The following is a 23473-nucleotide window of genomic DNA, read 5'->3' on the forward strand; positions in this document are numbered from 1 at the left end:
TAGGGAAGCACGATTCTTTTCATCAGTGAAATAAATGTTCATAAGGCTGAAAACACATTCCAGACTAGTATTGCTCCCTGGAAGATACAATAAAAACTCAGCAAATAATAAAATGTTCAAAGAGCCTTTGCTGTGGTTGTGCCAGAGAATCAGTCCCATTCCTGGACTTATTGTGGCTTCGTAACAAGCTGTTTTTTACGGCGATGGGTTGTTAGCCCTTCACCCAACCCCCAAGCTGGAGGACCACCCTTTTTCGGCTGTCCATGACTGCTTATTCAATATATTTGCAGCTACCCTCCATATCTGGAGGCTGTCTCCTCTATCCACAACCTGAGGACGCGCCATAACGTGGCGATAGGGACCCACAATACATGGATAAAAGTTACAGTAACAAGAATATTTAAAATGCTTGATAGGCTTACTGTGCTGATGTCAGTGGATCAATATGAATTGTTCCTATAATGCTTTTCACATGACTTAATTCATACGTCTCATCTTCTTCATGGCTACAGTATTTTGTCAGGGCTGCCGAACTTTAATTTCCTTTAAATGTAAATTAGAAAAATATCTTATGATGAGTTGCCAGACCTAATGCTTTTCAAATATTTGATGGAATGTGTTCCACTGTATTTATTTTTATTTTTTTGTTTCTTATTTTTATTGTGTAATCATGTAAATTGTGTTTATTTATCACTTAACGCCAATATGTATCCCACTGTGTTGTTTTTTTATTATTAATCTATTTTTTCGCTAATATGTTTTCGCGGGATATCAGCCGAGTTAAGATTTTGGAATGCTCCAAGCTTTCGACTGCTATCTCTGCAGCCATCTTCAGGGAAGTGATGTCCGAACAGAAAGTCGAGAGGTAATATAGATGTTAGGCTGTCTCAGGTGAAATGGGATTGGTTGGCGGATCGGCCAATCCGGGGCCGGGAATTGTCATCTCTCGTAAGCTCCGCCCCTCCCGGGATTCCTGTGTGAAGTTTGGCGGGCGGCGAGCCCTGTTCCGCCGGTTGGAATCGGTTGCTGTCCTCGGTCCGTGATCTTCATGACCTTGATTGTAAGAGGGCCTAAGTTGGTCCAAGGCCGGTGTCCATGCCTGACTGAGCTGGAGTCCACTGTCTCTGTTAAAGTTGTTTTTCTCCAGCTTGATCTTATGGCCTCCTTGATTGTACGATCCCAGTAGTGGCTTGATTTGTTAATGACCTTGGTGTGGTCAAACAGTATTTTATGCTCCTTTTCTATGCTGTGTTGCGCCACTGCAGATTTTTCCGGGTAATACAGCCTCAGGTTCCTCTTATGTTCTTTGATTCTGTCTTCTATTGTGCGGCCAGTCTGCCCTATGTATACTTCGCCGCACTCGCATGGAATCTTGTAAATCCCTGGAGTCCTTAAGCCCTGACTGTCTTTAACCTGACGTAGATGACTCCGGATTTTGCTCTGTGGTTTATGGATGGTTTTGATATTTACCTTCTGGAGGATTCTGCTTATTTTGTGTGACACGCTCCCGCAGAATGGAATGAAAGCTTTCTTTGTCGGTTCTTGCTTGCTGTCTAAGTCTATTGTGTTACATCTCGTGGTAACTTATTTGAGGGCTTTGTTGATGTCTCTCCGGCTGTAGTTGTTTTGTTGTAGTGTTCTACGAAGATGGTCCATTTCTGCAGGCAAGTTGTTGATATCGGAAATGGCGCGATGTAGTAGACTCGTCAGGACGGACTTCTTCTGCAAAGGGTGGTGGAGGCTGAGTGTATTCAGGTACAGATCTGTGTGCGTCGGCTTTCTATACACGCCATGTCTGAGAGTACCATCTGCTTTCCTGTGTATGTGGATATCCAGGAACGGCAGTGAGCCCTCTGACTCCACCTCCATGGTGAACTGGATATTCGCGTGGATGCTGTTGAGATGTTGTAGGAACTCTTGTAGCTTGTCTTGTCCATGCGGCCAGACCACGAAGGTGTCGTCTACGTAGCGGAAGAAGTGGCTCGGCTTGTGTGTGGCTGAGTCTAGGGCCTGGTGTTCGAAGTGCTGCATGTAAAAGTTAGCAATAGCAGGTGACAGCGGGGAGCCCATTGCCACGCCGTCGGTTTGTTCGTAGAACTCACTGTTGTATGTAAAGTAAGTTGTAGTCAAGGCCAGTCAGAAGAGTTGTAGAATATCATCCGGGAATTGTTCCGCTACCAGTTCTAGAGCCTCTTTTATCGGAACCTTTGTGAAGAGTGAAATTACATCGAAGCTCACTAGTAGATCTGATGGGACCACTCTGATGTTCTCCAGAATTCTGTCAAATTCTGTAGAGTTTTTCACATGATGTTCACACGTTCCAATCAGGGGTTGGAGCATGTTGGTTAGATGCTTGGCCAGGTGGTATGTGGGCGACCCGATGGTGCTAACAATGGGTCGTAATGGTAGCCCTTGTTTGTGGATCTTGGGGAGCCCGTAAATCCGAGGTGGTGTAGCCGAGTGTGGTAGTAGAACTTTTATAGCCTCGGCAGGCAGCGAGGAAGATTTCAGCAGCGTGGTGGTTCTTCTTATGATCCTGTTAGTGGGATCACGTGTCAGTTTCTTGTAGGTCGTGTCTGCTAGTAGTTCAACAATTTTCTGGTGGTACGTTGAAGAGTCCAACACCACCATAGCGTTTCCTTTGTCGGCCTGGAGAACGACTATACTCTCATCTTCACGTAGCTCCCGGAGCGCTAGTCGTTCATTCCTCGTGATATTGGGTTTGGGTGGTCTGGCTGTGTTGATTATTCGGCAGACATCTCTTCTCACTTCTTCAGATATTCCAGGAGGAAGAGAGGAGATAGCTTGCTCCACTCCACTGATAATGTCCTTGACTGGATATTTTCTTGGAGCTGGAACGAAGGTCATTAACAAATCAAGCCACTACTGGGATTGTACAATCAAGGAGGCCATAGAGATCAAGCTGGAGAAAAACAACTTTAACAGAGACAGTGGACTCCAGCTCAGTCAGGCATGGACACCGGCCTTGGACCAATTTAGGCCCTCTTACAATCAAGGTCATGAAGATCACGGACCGAGGACAGCAACCGATTCCAACCGGCGGAACAGGGCTCGCCGCCCACCAAACTTCACACAGGAATCCCGGGAGGGACGGAGCTTACGAGAGATGACAATTCCCGGCCCCGGATTGGCCGATCCGCCAACTAATCCCGTTTCACCTGAGACAGCCTAACATCTATATTACCTCTCGACTTTCTGTTCAGACATCACTTCCCTGAAGATGGCTGCAGAGATAGCAGTCGAAAGCTTGGAGCATTCCAAAATCTTAACTCGGCTGATATCCCGCGAAAACATATTAGCGAACCAACGCCAAGAAAGCCTCAAATCATACATAAATCTATTTTTTGTGTACATTTTATTCAATTGTCGGTTTCTGGTTTAATTATGTAAGTCCTACTTAATTGTAAACTAATACTAATATGTATACTAATGTGTTTATTTTTATTTCTACTGTATACATTTTTTATTGAATTATCGGCTTCTGTTTTTATGTGATTCGTATTTGATTCTAACAACATTAATATGTATTCCACTATGTTTATTTTTATTTTATGAGGTAAATTTTTATGTAACTACCTCTTTTGATCTCATTATGTACCTAAATTGTATCAGTATGTAATTACTTAATTCTGATCCAGTTTTATGTTCAACTATGTAAGCAAGTTTTAATCCTGGTTGAGTGTAAGAGAAGGCCTTACGGCCTTAACTCTGCCAGGTTAAATAAAGCCGTTATTATTATTATTATTATTATTATTATTATTAAACTTCCCGTAACTAACAGCGACTGAGTCTTAACATTAAAATTAGGCAACGCTGCTTAAGTGCGAATGGTTCGTGTTGTTCGTGGCAGCTAAAAGCCGCAACTTCCATGAACTAAGTCACATAGAAAGGGACATAATAATAATTAATATTAGAATTTTTCTATTGGATACATTTTGAGCATTGAATCAAATTTAGTGAAATTCAAAGCTCTCACTTTCAACTGTTTTCTTAATTGGAGCTGCATTATTGCACAGCACTGAATTTCCATGTAATAAATTATATTTATGTGACCCTATAGAGTCAAGCTCTATCACCAGTGCTGTTTGGAGGAAGGATGTGTATGCCTATTTCTTTTTATATAGCACTGCTGGTGATAGCCACCCTGCTTATATTGTATGTGTGTATTCAATGTCTATCCACTTCACTTGGATGATTCGAGTTTCTGTAATTATGTCATTCACATAGGAAGAAATTAATCTAAGTTTGACTGGTGAATTATCATTGTAATGCTAAAAGAGTCATGAACACATTTAACATACATATGTTTGTATACTAATGGAATGTATTTCTCTTTCAGCACTCCAGCAGTCTCTTCCAACAAATTGATACACAAATTGTTGACCTGAATGGAACACGATTTGACATATAATTGAAATGCTTCAGAAAATGAACTTATGTGAGGGGTGTTAGAAACTTTCCACAAAAACATTTTCAAGACTGCATCAACTGAGTTATAATTTATAAAACAAGTTTTAATACTCCCAGAAATAGTTTCATTGGACTACAGTTTCCATTGGGATTATTGGTCTTATAGGATAATTGTTGTTCCTGCAGGAAATGAGAATTTTATTTTCTCACACTACAGGTTCAAAATCCTGCTGAATGTAAAGGATGTTTGCATGTGGTTTTTACACCACAATTCCGAGTAAATTCTATGATTTCTTACATGTCACAATACTGTATATTAAACTTATTCATTCAGTTACTGTATAGTTTGTGCAGGAACATTTCATTTTGCAATATAGACATGAACTTTTGTACAAATAATCAAGTCCCAGAAATCTATAGAACTCAGGAAGACGAGTTTTTTTTGCTGCTTTTCCGGTTGCTGTTCCTGTGTAGATAAATCAGAGTTAAATGCGATTTTAGCAAGATCAATTTTTTGCAATTCTACTGTCTTCACAGAAATAGTGAAAAGCAAGAATGAAGGCATCAAGTTTGATGAAGATATGAATAATCAATCAGTAATCGTTGTGTGAAACTCAATCCTTAATGAATGAAGGAAGCTCGATCTGGTGTTCTCACATTATAATTTTATATTATTTGACGAGTCGATTTTTTTATTAAGTTATTTATGATAACTTTCATGGCAATCTTTGTGTTTTATTGTTTTATGAATAATATTATGTATATTTATATAAATATTTTATCTGCAGTAATATGTTGAATATTTAAAAGAATCGTGAAGTTGTAATTAAAATGGCATCAGATGAAATATTTTAAACCTATAAAAACTTTTAAAGTTTTGTGCTTTCGTTCTCTTATAAAAGACATGTAACTTTCTTCTTCCTTTTGTCATGTATGTTAATAAATTATATTTGGAAGTTCATTGATACATTTTAACTTTTCTTTGATGTCTATAAGAAATATATATATAATTTTGACTGGCAGTTTCGTAGACAGGAAAAATATAAACTGTAAAGTATTTAGAAACTATTATATTTTTTATATCGCTTTAATCAGTTTTAGAATCATCATACAGAGAGTCTTTGGAATTTATTATTTTTAACAACCAGCGCCTTGTTTTTTTTTTTTTATGCATTTCTTTTCTGGATACTGATTCATTAGATTTATCTTCTCACCAAGATGGTTTTGTTACAAGAATGAAATAAGAATAAGAAAGTGGCAGTACAGAAGAGAAACTATACTTACAGATATCGGATTTTAATTTTTTAATTTTGTGATTTTATAGGACATGGTTGACTACATTATAAATGCATTGTACATAGTTGGCTACATTATAAATGCATTGTCCAAACTAGAGAACTGTGTTTTCTTATTTATCAATAAGTGATCAGGGTTTGATAGTGTATCAGTTGAACTTAAAATGTATAAAAAAAATTTTATTGTGTTGTAATTTCTTGCTATTGTTAGTATACATTCTTTTACTTTTTGAATATTTGTAACTCTTGACTCACTTTTTAGTAAGCCTAGGTACAAGAAAACTTCATCTTGTGTACATATTTTATTAGATTATGTAAAATGCTAGCATTGTTAGTCTTAATGGGTAGTTCCTGAATGACTGTGAAAGAAATTCATTGAAAATGGACTAGAAATACTTTAAAAATAGTGGAAACACCCATTAATTAAGCCTGCATCTGACCAGGAACTCATATTTATTAAGTCTCAAGAGACTATGGGCAAATGATTTTAATCTAGTTAATTATGGACTTGAATAATGAAGCTTATTGTGAATGTTTAGTTTTTGTGCAGTCACTATTGAAGTGGGGACAGAAAATGCTGAAGACACAATTCTAGAAGATCAGTTTATACATTATATTAATATTTTTATAATATGCTGTGTCTTATGGCAACCCTAAATTAAAGGCAGCTATCCTCCTGGTTTATAACAGCTTATAATTGAAGCGTCGGCTGGAACAACGTTGTAAGTTACAAAATTTTCATTCGGTGTGTTTCCGTGTAATAATGCTGTATGTCATGTTACCTTGCTATACTCTTTCGCTTGCAACTGTCCATCAACGCAGTACGTGAAATTTGTCCACTCAAAAGTTTGCTATCCTATAAGAACAAAGTTGTACGTGTACACATTTTTGCAGCTCCTGTAAATTTTACCAAATGTAACTTATAACGTTGTTCCAGCTGACGCTTCAATTACCGTCTTTCGTTATTTGATCAGTTAAATGGAAATATATTAACTCCAACACCTAGATTCCCAAAGATACAATTTAAAGCGAAATGCCACTCAAAATTGATTGCTTACATATCTGAATGAAAAGTACAAGCACACTGCCACTAGATATTCTGATTGAATTAAATTGCATTAGAAAATTGATTGCATTTGTTTCATAATATCTGAATGAAAATTACAACATGCTTGCTGACATTCTGCGAGTTGTATGCAGCCTCTTTAAAAAGCCGAAGTGTACTGAAAAACTCGAGTAAAGTCATAAATAAGCTCTGAGAATCGGCATAAATATCCAATGCACTTTGAATATAGTTTGAACACAAATGCAAATAGGTTTAAAATGACTAAATATTTACCAGGGAGAAAAAATTAATTGTGGATGTGATGATATCTTTTCAGTACAATCTTTAGCAACATTGCTCAGTTTCATTATATATTCTGTACAAGTGTTGAGATATATTGCCAATGTAATTTTGTGGTGTATTATAATTTTATATGTGAACATTTTAAGACCTTTATTATGCCATTTTGGCCTTTGTGTACAAACTAAGCCAGTTTCTTCATTGTTGCTGATATAAATGCTCAGTTTTGAAATATTTTTATTGAGCAATTTTGGTATGGAGTTAAGCTCAGGAAATTTAACATAATGTCCACACAGAATGGTAAAATATATCTTTAGACAGACAAATTTATATTTTAAATTCTACATTGTAAGATATAATCTTCTATGGTGTAGACTGTCAGAGGCATGATTTATGACGAAAGGCCTAAATGTACAAAAGCATACAAGTGTCTGAAATGTTCATACAATAAATGTCCAAATGATGTGAAGGTCCATTATATTTCTTCATTTCATAGTCTAATCTCAAATGAAGATCAATATCTATTTGCTGAAATGCACATATTGAATATTCAAGCAACAGGAGACACATAAATACTAACACTCTGAATTACTGTATTACATTACACCCTAGATCATATATGTAACAGATAACTCCTCGCTATGTTAAAATCGGCAGCACTTTAAAGAGAACAACCGCCAGGATCGCCACCCATCCGCTGTAAATGAACACGAGATGGCAGCACAGTCAGTAATGCAATTCAAATGGGAATTATGACGTGACTCCTTATGTAACAACTAGATGGCAGCGTAGTAAACCTGACAGAAGTTGTTAACCAAATGCCTATAAGCCCGACATATCTGTTATATATATGATCTAGGATTACACTAAGTCAGTGTTTCTCAGTCTTTTCTGTAAATGTACTCTCTTAAGTTTCTAAATGTTCTTAAGTACTCCCATAGTAAATACTATTAATTGTAACATGCTAATAGCCATTGACATAGCTCGCATAGTAATGCATTTGCCAGCTGATCCAGAACTGCGATCAGTCTCGGGTTTCATTCTGGCTTTGGGCTTATTATTTGGTTGAATTTTTTTCCGAGGTTCTTCTCAACTATAAAGCAAATATCAGTAATTCCATAGTCAATCCTCTGCCTCATTTCACCAATCATCTTGCTATCACCATTCCCACAACACTATATCACCTACTAGTTGATATGACGTCGTTAAATAACCAAAAAAATCAAGCTTATCTTAAGGTGATACAGCCATTATGAATGTTACTATAGTATGTACAATCATAACATACCAGTACTCATGTCATTTTATACTTACACAACAACCAACGCAATGAATAACAACATATGCATAAGCAGAGAGAGAACCATTTCCTTGGGGGAGGGGGGGGGGAAGGAAAACCATAGAATCCCCATATAACAAGGTTATAGGAGACATCATTTACCTCCTTTCCCCGTTATAGCTTGACCGTGGTACAACATATGGGAATATGATTATTTAATAAAGGTATTTTCGAGGGTATGTTTCTTACAGTGTTAGTTGCACATCCGCGATGTTTCGGACCGAGTTGTATAAGACTTGTACTGTAGGTCTACTACAAATTACAATAGGGCATAACTTAAAACAATCTCCCTCTTTTTCTCTGTCGTACAGAAACACATGCATACATCAATAAAACTACGTAACAGTGCTAACAGAAACTTTTTTATATAAAGTTTACCTTCCTGAAGATATAATTATGAAATGGAAACTCTGATTATTTTATTTAATCTCGTCTTTAAGTTTACACATTATACCGGGATCACTTTTATTTTTCCGCATTGTTGTCCAGTATGTTATTCATATTTCTCCAAGTGGCGGCCTGAACACATGCAGACTTATACAGGCTGTTACAAAAGAAACATTACAGTGCTTCCATTCCTCAAATGAGGTATAGAAATTCTTATACATTCAGAAATTTAAAATAAATGTTATAGTCCAGACACATAATCTGAAGACATTAATTCATCAATTTAAGAACAGAAACTTAATCATAAACAAAAGCAAAAAAGATCTTTTGAATTCAATATTTTCTAACGTTAGTGGAAAAAAAAATTCAGACAAGTGTGCCCCCTCCCCCCCATAACTCCGCCTATGAACATATGAAATATGAAATTAACGTAGTGATTTTATTTACTAAACAATATAGGAAAAGTAGGCCTGCTTCCACAGTAATTATTATTATTTTAAAACTACATAAAATTAAGTAAGTTTAGAGCCTTGCTGAAACACTTTACAGCATTAAAAATTAATGAAACGTTAAGAAAACGTAAGGGTACTTACAAAAAAAGTTTACTTGATGGAAAACCTGAGCTTGTTTTCGCGGAATATGTTATCTGTTCTCGGCCTAACTGTATTTATAGCTACAAATAAATCGTTTTCTGAATTTAATCGGTTTCATTCTCTACTTTTAATTTCAATAAGATGTGAAAAACTGGGCTCTTACAAATATAATTATGTGGAGTCAGAAGGAAGAAGTTCCCTCAAAGCTATGTATAACAACACAAAGTCTTAATTCTTAATGTGTATACAATATTAGCAATATCATGGGCCTCTCCAAATATTCCCAGAAGTACTGCCTTAGACACAAAAAATTACCACTCTCTTGTAGCGTGAATTTTGTCTAAGTCCACTTTGGGGAACATCTGGTTCACACGACTAGGGAAAGGATGTTTATTTTGCACCTAATTTATTCCTTGAATATATCTTTGTTATAGATTATTCATAATATTTGACCTATAAACAGACAGAAAAAGCAACAAACAAAACAAAGGAAAAACAGAGGGGAGTCGTGCATAAGAAATTCCTTCATGTGTAAACGTAAGCTCTCACAAAATCAACTGAAGTCTTCTGAAGGGGATTTAGCGTAAGGCAGTTTTTTTTTTCCTAAGACTGTACATGTATCACTGACTGAGAAACACTGCACTAAGGTTGTGGGTAAATAATCATCTTTGTTATCTATAATCAAACTTCATTTTAGTGTTCAGATCCGTTTAATGTTTGTAACAGTCATCATAATGTCTGAAGGATAATATTTTGATGCACTCTTGCTCATGATTGCTTTTAATTACTCCACAGTTCCAACATATATAAAGTGACTTTCAGTTAGTACATCAGGATGTCATCATTGTCTTTGTACTTTTATCAACTTTCTACAAGATTTAAAATACACTGTTGATATTGTATGTATTATTTGCTTAGGTCCTAGATGAGAAGCCCTTTAGTTCCACTCTGGTTTTTAGAGGTGATGGGTAAAATGCCAGATACTGGATTTTCATATACCACACTGTTATTTGTAGATATCTGGACTTCTTGGACCCTTTATACTACCGACATTTCAGCATATTGAACCATTGTATTAGGAACCGCGTTGTTTGGACTACTTTTAACAAACTGTTCAGTTCTGTGACTTTCATGGTGATGGTCCTTTCTCACATTAAATTATCAGTGGACGAAAATTTTTGACAATTTTATAATTGGGCCTTTCCTATGGTTATAATAAGTGAAATTTATTTTTTAGGCCTCATTTCTAGGTACCATGCTGTATTTATTGCAGTTAGACAATATGATTTTTCAAGTAATTTTCCTTGGGAGTGAAGTTATATCTATTATTAATGCAAGATTTTACACAAACTTTGTATATTTCAATCTAATACTTGTTTTAGCTTTTGGTAGCTATAAATGCAAACAGTATAATACATAGAACATGGTTAAAATTAAAATAGTTAAAGGCCAGGCACCTGCATATGTAATAAGAGACATACATTCAGGATTCCTTTTCTGTTGTTTTGAGTAGACATCTTGCATGCCTTGGAAAATACTGAGAGTTTCATGTAAAATTCACATCCATATTATTCTTTGGTGAAATTGCCTTTTCAGCCAGTTTAACTTTGAATTTTGTCACGCAATCTGACTTAAAGTCCAGAGGAAGTTACAAGAGTAATTCCTTTATTGAAATATGGACGAAGTATGTACAGTAGTGGCAAAAAAAATCAGACCAACAGAATAATCAAAGTGCCCGAAATGAGCCACTGCACATGCCACACCCGCATTCACAAGATAGCGAGTAATCTATTGAAATTGTTGTAGTTTCGACTGCAGACGTAGCCCATTTCGAAAGCCATTAGAAAATAAACTGGTAAAATTCATGTTCTGGGAATAATAAGTTAATTAAGTAGTAAAATATCGCTGCAATGGAAAAGTATTGGGAATAAATTTGAATAAGGAACAAAAAAAAGTTTCCTTCCCAGGCAGGATTCGAACCACGAAAGTCTTAGTTACCAGTCTATTGTGCTGTCACTGTGAACACGTCTCTGAAATCAGCTACTAGGTTCGGTCCGGTTTTTTTATTGCCACTACTGTACAATATAGTCAGGAACCTCATAAACATTTTTTACTGTACAGAGAAAAAGTGAAAGTTGCAGAGAACTTAATACCTGCACTTTTTCTAGAAAGCCTGGAATAACCATCAGAAGAGAAATATCCGTGAGGGAGATCAAATCTGCAACTGAAAGTTTGACATGATCGCAATATGACGGCTATAGAAGCATGTAATTGCCTCGAAGGGTCTGTGTCAGTGAATAAGCAAAAAGAAGAAAACAGGAGGAGATAGATCTCATTTCTAGAAGTCTTGATCCCGCTAACACAACACTGGGCATTGCATCTTTGCTTTGCTCATCAATATCATGTCCTAATGGACTGTTCTGAAATGGAGGGAATCTCTGTTTCCAGTCCTACTTCATACTCTTTTTCTTTCAATCACTTATCAGTGAAGAGAACATTCCATCACTGGTCTTCTATTCAGAACTGACATTGACAAGCAAAAAGATGGTATGCTTCCCTAAGTTGACGTGTAGCAGAGATCCTTGTCTGATTTTTCAGACATGAGAACTATCTAGTGTTTTCTCACTGACACAGATCATTCATCACCTTTTCATATTGATTTCATGCTCCTGCAGTAGTCTTATGGTGATCCCATGTATGACTCCTAATTATCTGTGCATGTGAAAAAACATGTAATATGTGTAATAAGCTCTCCGTTTCTCAACTACATGTATCTGGATGTAAACGGTTTTACGGTACATATAAACATGTTTAGTTACAGTTTGCTGTATGTGTATTACAATTTACAGCATTTCTAAAGTTCCTAAGCTATGGGATGTTAATCTTGGTCTCATTGCACTTCAAATTAGCCTATTAACTGGGTAGTTACAGTAGTCGTGAGTTATTTTGTAAAATTTTATGAATTCTGAAGTCGAAAAAAATAAATATAACTTCACTATTAGCAAAGCAGAATTCCTTTACTACCACTTACAGACCTTATTTTCGAAGACATTTTGAGCAAAAAATTTCATATAAACACGTGAGTCCTATTCTCAATATTTTCAGCATTACAGTAATTTGAAGTTGTTTGTAAAATATCCTTTTTCTTTAGTTTGAAGGGTAAAACAATATTACAAATAGAGAGTGAACTATTCAGAATCATTTCTTGAATTGGCTAACATTCTGAAGCTAAAAATTTGTTGTGAATATCTTAGTTGCTTCGTACAGATTTTTTTTTAACTACACAATTGCATTATTCTTACGCACTTATCACAACAGTTGTTTCCACACCTGTAGAGTAACGGCTGGCGCGTCTGGCCGCAAAACCATGTGCCCCAGGGTCGATTCCCGGTTGGGGCAAGTTACTGGTTGAGGTTTTTTCCGGGATTTTCCCTCAACCCAATATGAGCAAATGCTGGGTAACTTTAGGTGCTGGATCCTGGACTCATTTCACCGGCATTATTACTATCTCATTCAGATGCTAAATAACCTGAGATGTTGATAAAGCGTCGTAAAATAACCTACAAAAAAGCAGTTGTTACAAATCACACTTCTAGTGACTTGATTCTTTACAGTTCAGTTTTGCATCCTAATGTGTGGTCTTAAAGAATTTAGAGGAGTGGCATGATTTGTAATAATTGTTGTAAGTTCGAAGAATAATGCAAATTTGTAGTTGAACATCGACAACTAACAAATATTCTCTATTTGTAATATTATTTTACCCTTCAAACAATAGAAAAAAGATATTTTACAAACAACTTCAAATTAGTGTAGCTCTGAAAATATTGAGAATAGGACCCATGTTTATATGACTTATTTTTGCTCAGAAGTTTTTGAAAATAAGCTCCATAAGTGGTGATAACTCCTCCTGAATCACTCACTCTGTACATAAAGTACCAACTTACGATGGCTTACATATACTCATAAAATTACCCATACAAGTGTCTATTTTGAAACAGGAACACAAGCATAGCTACGATTTGTGAACTAAGACAATTTCTTTTCAGTGTTATAATATTTCCTGCCATAGAAAATGAGCGTTCCAAAGTTGCAGAGCTTGCCAATAGTATCTGTGAGCCATTGCTGCAACTGTCAGGTTCTTTTTATTCCTAGCTTTCCATCAATTACAGAATCGAATCGCAGTTGGGGTTCTGCCAAATCCGTCAAGCTGTGTAGAAACACCATTCTTATTCTGTGCCAGCTGCTAGTACAAATATGCCAGAGCCATATTGGTAACATCATTCCCGCCTTGTAGATCATTTGTTTCTTCTTTGCCAGTGGTGGTTAACCTGGTACAGACATACTTTTAAGCCTTTGCCTTCATAAGAGGCAATTCATCGAGGTGCTTATGGCATGGATCAAGGAAGGATACAAATCATGGATTCAGTTCTGATTGTTCATCTCCATCAAGATTGAAGTGTTTCCCTGGTTCCTCACTAATAAACACTTTTAACTTCATTGCCATCTGGGAATCATCTGACAGTGGCTTCATATGGTTTTGAATAACTTTGAAAATTATTGATTGTACCATGGACACCAGGGGATGTGTATCCCCATAGAAAATTTTTGTCGCCATTTGATGAGGTTTAAGCAGTTTCATCAGCTCAAGGATTTCAACCGATTCCTTTGCTATAATTTCGAGCTTTAAGCCATAGATGTTGATGTTACCAAGCAATCTGCTAGTATGTTGGCAGTAGGACTTTTATTCCTAAGAAGGTGCTCTAACATCACATATGTAAAATTCCATCGGATTGTTACTCTCTGGATGGGCTTTTGTTTGGGTATCCAAACATTTTTTATTTGCCGACCAAAGCCGCGATAGACATATTTGAATGGTGGAAGTGTCCGACTAAGGCACTTGCTTTCTGGCTTATTTAATTCACTTTTGGCTGCTTGAGTACCTTGTTTTGTTTGCCATGAGCTGCAGAGAGTGGGCAGCACAAGTGGCCACCTCACTGCAGTTCATAGACCACACAGTGTTTACAATGTTTGCAGCATTATCTATCTCAATGCCTTTAGTAAGAGGGTATAATAATAGGAGCCCTCTTGGCCTGTAGTAATCTCAGTTATGTTCCACTCTGCTAAGACTTTTTCCATTGCTTCACAAAGATTTGCTGTTGTGTTCCACTCATTAAGAAAGTGCATTGTTATAGGTATCCTACAAGCAAAACTCAGCTCGGACTCCTTGTGGTGCGCATGCTATACCCTTCTTACCCCCCCCCCCCTTTCTGCGCACCGAGTTTTCCCCGTCTGATGCCTATAGTGTTTAGGATTTGGAGGTCCAAGCAGAGTTTATGGTTTGAGCTGTGACTAACAGATAGCGTTGTTGTGCAAGAAATGTCCAGAGATCTACAGTGCAAGCAGTGTAGGAAGAATCCCAGTGCCTGATACTTGCACGTCTTATTGTCGGGTTCAACGACAGCCATGAACTGAACAAAATCCGGACAGAATATGAAGAGCAGCAGCTGCGACATTCCTATCATTTTAGCCAGAGCCTTGTGGATGATTATTTGTCTGAGCATTTGGAATAACATGCCTTCTCTTTCTCCTGTAGAATGCCAACTGTATCGGAATCAACTGAGAACAACGTTGACGGAGTGATGGGTAGTGATTCGGATACTGTGTTGTTCATTCTTTCCAGGTGATCAGCAGTCTCTTGTTTTCCATGTCATCATGATTTTCAGTGGATTTAAAACAAAGTATATTCGATTCATTAGCAGTGCATGTTATTTCTAAAGCAACTCAGTACAGGGTGTTAGATGTGTCAGTGCACAGATGTTATCTGTTAGTAGATTAAAGTAAAAGTAAAAAGTTCAAGTTCATATTTAAATATTATTAATGGTTAATGAGTTATATTTATTTTCATATTCTAAATTTGCAGCAACAATGTAAATGGACAGCCACTTGTAAAGTTTGCTTTTTATTTAGAAACACTTTGAAACAGGAACAGTTACCAAGCTTCTAAATTTATGTGAACCTAGAACTTAATCACCCTTCCTCTGTTCAGCCTAAGTCATTAACACTTCCTTAACAACCTGTATGTTGTAGAAGACATGATATACCCAACTGTTAACAAGAGAAACTTACAACTAAGCAGTGAATTGAGAACCCCTTGATGACTTTCCCCAAACTTATAGTGGCAAAAAAAAAATTGAACAAGTTTTGAAAAATCACAGCAATACTCATATATCGTAATATATTTTCGTACATGGTTCTGGCATTAGACATTTGGAATTTTCCGTTTATCTTCTCAGATGAGAGACAATAGCTCCGGTTGAACCATTAGTGGAACTGAAACTGTTACTTATTCCATCATCACATGAGGCAGTAGGCTTTGTTACCTTTATGTTCAGCATACTCCCATATCCAACTTTTTGTTACATGATGCTCATTGCTGTTCAGTGTTCAGTTCTCCTTATTCAGTTACACAAACAGTGCTTCATATCTAACCTTTATATACTATTCAGACCAGAAATGCATTTCTTCTAGCAAATTCTAGAACATTTGAAATATTCCAGAATACTTGTGAAAATTCAAGAACGTGTATTTTTATGTTATAAAAATTCCTTGCTGTCAGCGGACTTGAACCCCTAATCACCTGATTAAGAAGCCGATGTTGTACCATTTGGTTATGCTGTCAGCTCACAGTTGAGTGTATAAACGTTTGTAACCATCTCTGAGTGAGTTCAAAACTCATAGTTGTTTCTTTACGTGTTCAGTGAAATCCGTGTTATCTTTGTACACATTTTTTAGAAATGTTTATTGTCCGGATATATTGTTTGTGTGTACATGGGAACCCAAAAAACGGATTACACTCCGAACCCTAATCCTGTCAAACTTTCAGTCACACTAATTATACCTGGTCACTGTTCCAAGGTTTCTAGAGAACGTGTTAAGTTCTTTGTGTCTTTTGAATGTTCTCTAACAATAAAAACATTGAATTGTGTAATGTAGCATACGTTGAAGTCTAGAAGAAGCTGTAGCACTAATTTTTTGTTGAAATATGGGCGAAGTATGCACTATTATGAGTGCCTAACATCAGTTAGTGCTCCAGTATGGGATTTTCTACTTCTTCAGGAGAATGCTGTCTTTCAGTTTCTTTACCCTGTTTACAAATGTGGAACAGAATTGTGATTGTAGAGATCCATGAGTTACAAGTATTTTCTGAACTTGATATGTCCAGTTATGAATCTGATAACTTTTTTTAGTTGCCTGTCCATTCACATCAGGAAATTAATAAGATTTAGTTTTTTGACAAGTGTTTATTTTTTGCATGGTTGGTGAACTGTAGTTTTATCATCAGTTTGCTAGTATCATAGACCAGTAAAGGGGTAATGCTTTCCTTTCAGCCACAATATCTACCCTTTCATTGTATGATAATTCTATCACAGAGATTGCAAATTTGTTTTTCTGATTTTGAAATATTTAATTAACATCAAAGTTTAAACAAAATATGTGTAAAGTGTTAACTTTTGTTTAAACCTTATGTGGAATATATTTTCTAATTATCGTTTTTTGTTTTATATCTTCTTCAGTGGTGTAGTATCATATTACAGAAAGAAATTTATAGTATTACCAAATACCTTACTATAATAATACCAGACAGCTGTATACTAGCAGTATTGACGTGAGTGTGAAATATTGTGGGTCTGACATCTAGCGGAGTGGTGTGGAATTATGTCCACAAATACAAATATTAACATAGTGGAAATCGGACTATTGCTTAAAATGTGAGGTACTAATGTATGTGGAATAATATATGAGACGAGAAATGTTGAATAGTATTTAATGTAACATTATTATTTTGTATCAAAGCTGGATACTATGAGAAATATTGCATACTTTGTATTACTTTCCGTAATCGTCACATATTCTTTCTTTGCTTTATTGAGACAAAATTAATTCCGACATTAAGAATGAATTTACAATAATGCATTATGTACCCATTTGCTGACAGCTGCAAAGATAAATCTGATAGTAATATGATGCTTGTAATAATTAGTAAAGGCATGTGAGCAACAATAAAACTTAATTTGATAAAACCTTAAAATTTCCAATACATTTTAACTTCTATTTATTTATTAAGCCTAAATAAAAAATCTAATTTTTATTGTTCTGTCAACACAGAGATGAAGGCATTACGCCTACTAAAGAATGTTGTTGACTCACGTTTTATGATCTCTCGGAAATCGAAAGTACGATTTGAAACAGTTTGTAATGCTGTAATTGTAGCAGTTATAAACAGCACATATACACCCTGACATTTGAATACTAATTAATACAAATATTTACTAGCCCAGTAACAATCTACATTATAGTAGATTACACCTTGCTTCGCAGGTTTCAGCACACCCTCCACCTAGGTAGCAGCACTTGCGCTATTCACGTGCAGAACTGCTAGCTGCTTATAGTAAGGTATTTGGCATTACCTTCATTTCATTCAGCAAAAGTTATGAGCTCAAATGCAGAAGAGAGGATGTCATTAGGTAAAGAGAATGTGTTTACTGGTTTGTAAGAGTACATGATAGGATACACTGTAAATAAAATGATGCAGTAAATGATAATTGTATTGTTTGGCAATTTATTGGCTCTTGTATTGATTATCATAAATCGTGTAACTCGCTGTTTGAGATGGACTGACTGCGAAGCTGGTTCTTTTAAATTGTGCTATTTGTTCACTGGCTAACAAAGTATTATACAATGAAGCTCCAAAAAGCACATGTAATTGAAAACCCAAGTATAAAGAGTTTTTTGCTGTATTGAATATTTCGTTATAGGGAAGTTTGTTAAAGCACTGAATATTCACATTACAGTAATGTTTATCATATTTGCTAATTGTAATTATGAATAACTTTTATGTATAGTTTTTAGGTACTACTTAAGACTGCTATATATGAATTACAAGTATGTGTTATTTGATAATATGGAAATGTTTCATTTTCATTTCGTTTTGTTCATATACATTTAATGCACACGTGTGCATGCGTACCAACCACTACTTACAGTATGCTAAAGGTGTAAGTTGAAATATATACAGAACATCATTATAATTTCTGCTGTTAGGTTCGCCCTGACATGCCATAAAATGAATATTAGTACAATTACTAAACATTGTATATCAAAATTATTTGATTAATTGTGCATTATTGATTGAATATGAAGATTATAAAAATACCAAGCATATTACATGTTATTTGAGACTTGTTGGTAACACTTTAGATGACAATATGCAAGTTTTCGGGGTGGTTTCATGGAATTTACATTTTTGTTTCTTGAAAGCCTGGATTTGTTCAATTAAAAACTTTGCTTTCAAGCTACCTTTTTCATCTTGGATCTTTTACTTTGGCAAGTTGGTTTTGAATACTGTATTTTTCCTTTTGATTTTGTTTCTGAAAACTTCAGAGCTTACTTTTTAAATTATATATTGTCTGTCTGAACTTACTTTCCAATAAGCTGATATTGTTTCCTAGTCAATTTTGTGTGTTGTAATTTAATAGTTTTGGGAATTATTGTTTTTTAAATTGCGCATATGTGGTCATACTTTTTGTACATGCTTCGTAGACTTCAATTAAAACATTTGCTTTATTGAGGAGAGTTGCTGTACTTCGATCAACATGAGATTTACTTATTTTATTTTTTTTGCAGAATGGATGTCATTTCGCACTTCTGTTAGTATTCTTTTGTGCCACCTACTTATATTTAAAAGAAATTTGTTTTCATGTTTTGAGAAATCCTCAAACACTGATGGTATATTTGTTAATGACTGAGAAAAATTCGCCCCAGCGCCAGATCTAACCCAGGACCCCCAGTTCTATGCACTGGGTGCTCTACTACTGAGCTGTGCTCAGGCTCAATCCACAACAGATGGTATAGTCGTCCCACTCAAAGGTCAGCAACTCTTTGATACTCAAGTTTACACCACTCACTATGTTTCTTATTCACTGCGTAATTGTTATTATATTATACAGTCACCTGGAGGAGTGGAGGGAGAGATTCGAGGTCAGCATTCAGATCTTATTTTCACCTTAGAAGCAAGTCACATATCGGATGACTTGTAATAATCAGCCAGTGTTGCAAGGACAATACGTGTTTGCTTGCAGTACAACCAACAGTAACTTTGACTTTAACCCTTTGAGTGGAATGATTATACCACGTTAGGAAGGAGAAATTTCTTGTTATGCTATGTTAAAATCAGCTTCTTTGAAATGTCTGCTGCAGACACGTGATTTTGTACTTGGCATCCAGAATCCTTGTCTTGTCCCCTTTGCTAGAAATGATTAAATTTACTTTCTTCCTTAGTTTTCTAATTTGTGGAAAATGATGAAAATATGAGTCACATTCTTTACTGTGCTTTAATTTTCAAAATGATACAATCGCATAAATTTCAGACTGGTATTCTAGTTTAATTTAATTCTAACTTATAATTTAAAAATAAAATACTACAGCATTCACTGTTACTATAAATTGTAGACTAATCAGTATTAGACATTTTTTCTCCACTAAAAACAAATCACACAATTGTATTTTTCTTGCATTGTAACTAAAATGCCCTCTCAGTTAGTGGGTAAGGGTCAGGTTGAAATTCACTTATGCTTGTTGGGTTCTGGCCAGGCTCAAACCTTGAATAAACGTAAATCTTTTTTTTCGTGAATTATGTATTGATTAAAAAAGGAATATGAATATTTTAATGCATGCACGATTGGATGTCCACCTGGCATACATCCAGAATATTAGACTACCGGTACCAAAAGTTATTGTTTAGTTCGACGTCATATTCCATAACGGCATTTGTCTTGTTCTCTACTCTGTCAAGACACAGAGCATGGATTGGGAGACTGGGAGATTATCTTTCTCATGTTCCTACTAGAGTTATATATCTCGCAGCTGTTCCTGACCCTTCTGGCCTCTGCTTTATCTGCTAGTCTTTGGGTTTCGGGTCAGGTGTATTAAGTTTCTCTAATTCATTTTCGAAAATGTTTGCTGTATGAATTCAAATACAAGAAAGAAAGTGCCACAGTTTATATGTAATATTTTTAATATTAAGAATGACAACCATTTATTTTAATATAATTATTGAGACATAGAGGTTGAAAAATGACATCCATTATCCATAAAATACTGTACGAAGCAATTCATAAGCATTTTAAATGCATCAAATTTCAATGACATTCAACTGTTTATGATTCTTTGGTATGAAGCACCACTCAGCAATGAAATTGCTGTTCCATGAGAATCAGTTTAGAGCTGTATTTCGTCTGCTACCGATATATTCCAGCCTATGCCTGTAGTGTAAGCAGTGGTACACACACACACACACTTTCACTCACACCTTCTTCTGCTAAGAAACTAAACACTTTATACTCCACTTTAAAGACGACAAACTGTGTTTACACAAAGCAAATATGATAAGCACAATAAATTGTCAGCTTATAAATTGTGCATATGTTATGCATATATACTTACATGCATAACATACGTACATAAATAGGAAAGGTAATGATAATGAATAAAGGGACTAAAATAATGTACCATTAAATTTGCGAAGTAGAATTGTTTCCATATATAAATGAGAAAGAGATTGAATGTTCGAAATTATTGTGATTTTTACTAACACCAGCCAAGTGGAGTCTTGGAAAGCTATATTCTCAAGTCACCTGCAAACATCCTTCATGTCTTGCAAGATCGTTCACTCCTAGTGATAATGTCAGTATGTGAAATTGGCTAGTTTGGCCCTTGCTAGAGATTGTAAAAGGCATATCGAAGTAATCGAGCATGTGTATTTAGCCATGATAGAATTTACATTACTGATCTCAGACTTGATTGACCAGAATTATGAAGCAAGTATGAAAGCGGTATGATGACCATATTGTGACACATTTTATGATTTGTAAATAAAAAAATTAATAAAATGTTTGTAATATATTTCGATTGATTTAAATGTTTATACTATTTTAACATTAGGTTTCACAATTTTTTCATTCATAAATTAATGTGTGAAGGTGAATCTTACACTCATGACACAACTTAGATATATAAAATTCGAATTCAATACTTTGTTTATATAATATAAATTACATTAAAAGTAAAATGTACAGTGAGACCTTTTTGGACGTTATATAAAATTATACACAAAAGAATGTATAACTGTGAATACTAACAACATGAAAATATCATTAATTTACATAATATTTTAATGTATACAAAAAGAAATCCAAACTACTAACACACAGAAGAAAGAAAGACTCATACATTTTGTCTAAAATACATTACCAGTGAAACTGTTTATTTGGTATAATAATAGTACCTGGATTGTCCTTGTATAAAAAATAAAATTTGTATTACAATGCATTAAAGTACAGTTTTATTTTACTCTATTGGGGTCTGCTCGTTAACAAAGTATTCCTTACAATTTTCATCTTTAATACCAGTAGTTAAATAATCAGAGCTTTTTTCCTTACCCGAGAAGTTACAGGATCATGCTTTACGTTTTAATTTTGGACACAATCCTCTCTCTCTCTTCCTCGCTTCCCCTTCTGCACCCTCTCCCCCCTCTCTCTGTCTCTTTTTCAGTGCGTGATTATTGAATTTAATAGTACCAAAAATTCATATGAATATTATAAATGTGTAACAAAAATAAATTATAATTTATAGGTGAATCATATGGAAGACGAGCTATTTTTACACTGCATTGTGAAATATGCATATTAATAGTGCAAGAAACGTAAAATATAACAGTAAATGGTTTGTTATTAAGTGAACGCGTAAATATTCGTAATTGGGAATGCTTACTATAATGATTAATTGGCTTACAAAAACAAAATACATCCTAAATTTCAAACTGGAATTGTTCCATATGCACGCACAGTTATAAATTTTATTAGTTTTGAGAATTGTGAGGCAGTAACAATGAGACAAGATGTACAAGACACCGCAACTGTGAATGGCAATAATTGGTAATTGTAATGCTGATACATAGTTCATTTTTATATTAATTGAGTTTGACTAAAATTACGCAGTACCTGTAAAATATGTTTAAATTAAATTTTTTTTTTTCGGAAATGTAGATGACTTTTCTTATGTCTTTATATACATGAATCTTATTAGATATCTGAAGTTTTAAATACAATAATAAAGAAACTATATATATTTTAGATGTACTTTCTTTTCAGTTCATTGAGGCCTACACATTTCATTAAATACTCTGGAATACTTATCCATAATGTAAAATACAAAAAGAATGCAATGAAACGGGATGTTCTTATTGAAATCAAGAGCTGAGGATGTTTACGAAATCTTGAAAGCTGAGACTTCAAAAGATAATACTTCAATTTTTGGCGAATATGTGGCCTCAAAAATAAGAAAACTTAATCCTATGGCTGAAACATAACATTTTATCTGACGCTGTTACAAGACAGTATGAGAATTTAGTCATTGTTCAATCGAAAGATGTCACATTAATTGAAATACAGAAATTAACCAAAATTAAAGTGAATAAATTGAGTTTATTGTACAAAATAGTTTTAAAAAATTGCTTCATGAAGTATTGTACCTCAATTAGTGCTTTACAGAATTCTGGTATAATTAAGGAGATGGAGGAGCTTAATACTTTAAAACGATGCATAAGAGATTTGTAGGAATCTCCAGTAGGCAAATATCTCAGTGTTATTGCCAATCTGGTATTTACTAGAATACTATTGCAATAGTTGTTCTATGTTTTGCTGTTATTAATAATATAAGTGCATGCAAATTGTCGAAATATGTATTGGATATTCTTGTAAAATTTGTAAATAGATATCCATCATCACAATTCAATTCAATCATCAAAGCCATTCTATGTGCTGTTGCATTGAATGTTTGTTTTCACCACCATCACCTTCGATGCCATTTATCTTTCAAATTAGAATCTAGAATCAAATAAACTGCAGCAGAAAATTTTGAAAGTGAGATTTTTCTTGACAAATGAACTTGCTGCTTCAGTGTAAATAGTAATGTTACATGCGATGGTTGTGGCAAGGCAGCATTGATCAACAAAATTTAAATTGGG

The 23473-nt window shown here is 35.0% G+C and overlaps 1 protein-coding gene across 2 annotated transcripts in view; it reads left to right on the forward strand.

Moving 5' to 3' along the window:
- Positions 1 to 21798, forward strand: part of LOC138701364 (DNA ligase 1-like) — a 60278-nt gene extending 38480 nt beyond the window's left edge. For both annotated transcript variants that reach the window (XM_069828185.1, XM_069828186.1), the window contains one exon: positions 4361 to 21798. In XM_069828185.1, the coding sequence (XP_069684286.1) occupies positions 4361 to 4432 (72 nt within the window). In that variant the 3' untranslated portion in view covers positions 4433 to 21798. The remainder of the gene's footprint in view (positions 1 to 4360) is intronic.
- Positions 21799 to 23473: the final 1675 nt, after the last annotated feature.

Source organism: Periplaneta americana, chromosome 6 (genome assembly GCF_040183065.1).
Source record: "Periplaneta americana isolate PAMFEO1 chromosome 6, P.americana_PAMFEO1_priV1, whole genome shotgun sequence".
NCBI classification, from domain to species: domain Eukaryota; kingdom Metazoa; phylum Arthropoda; class Insecta; order Blattodea; family Blattidae; genus Periplaneta; species Periplaneta americana.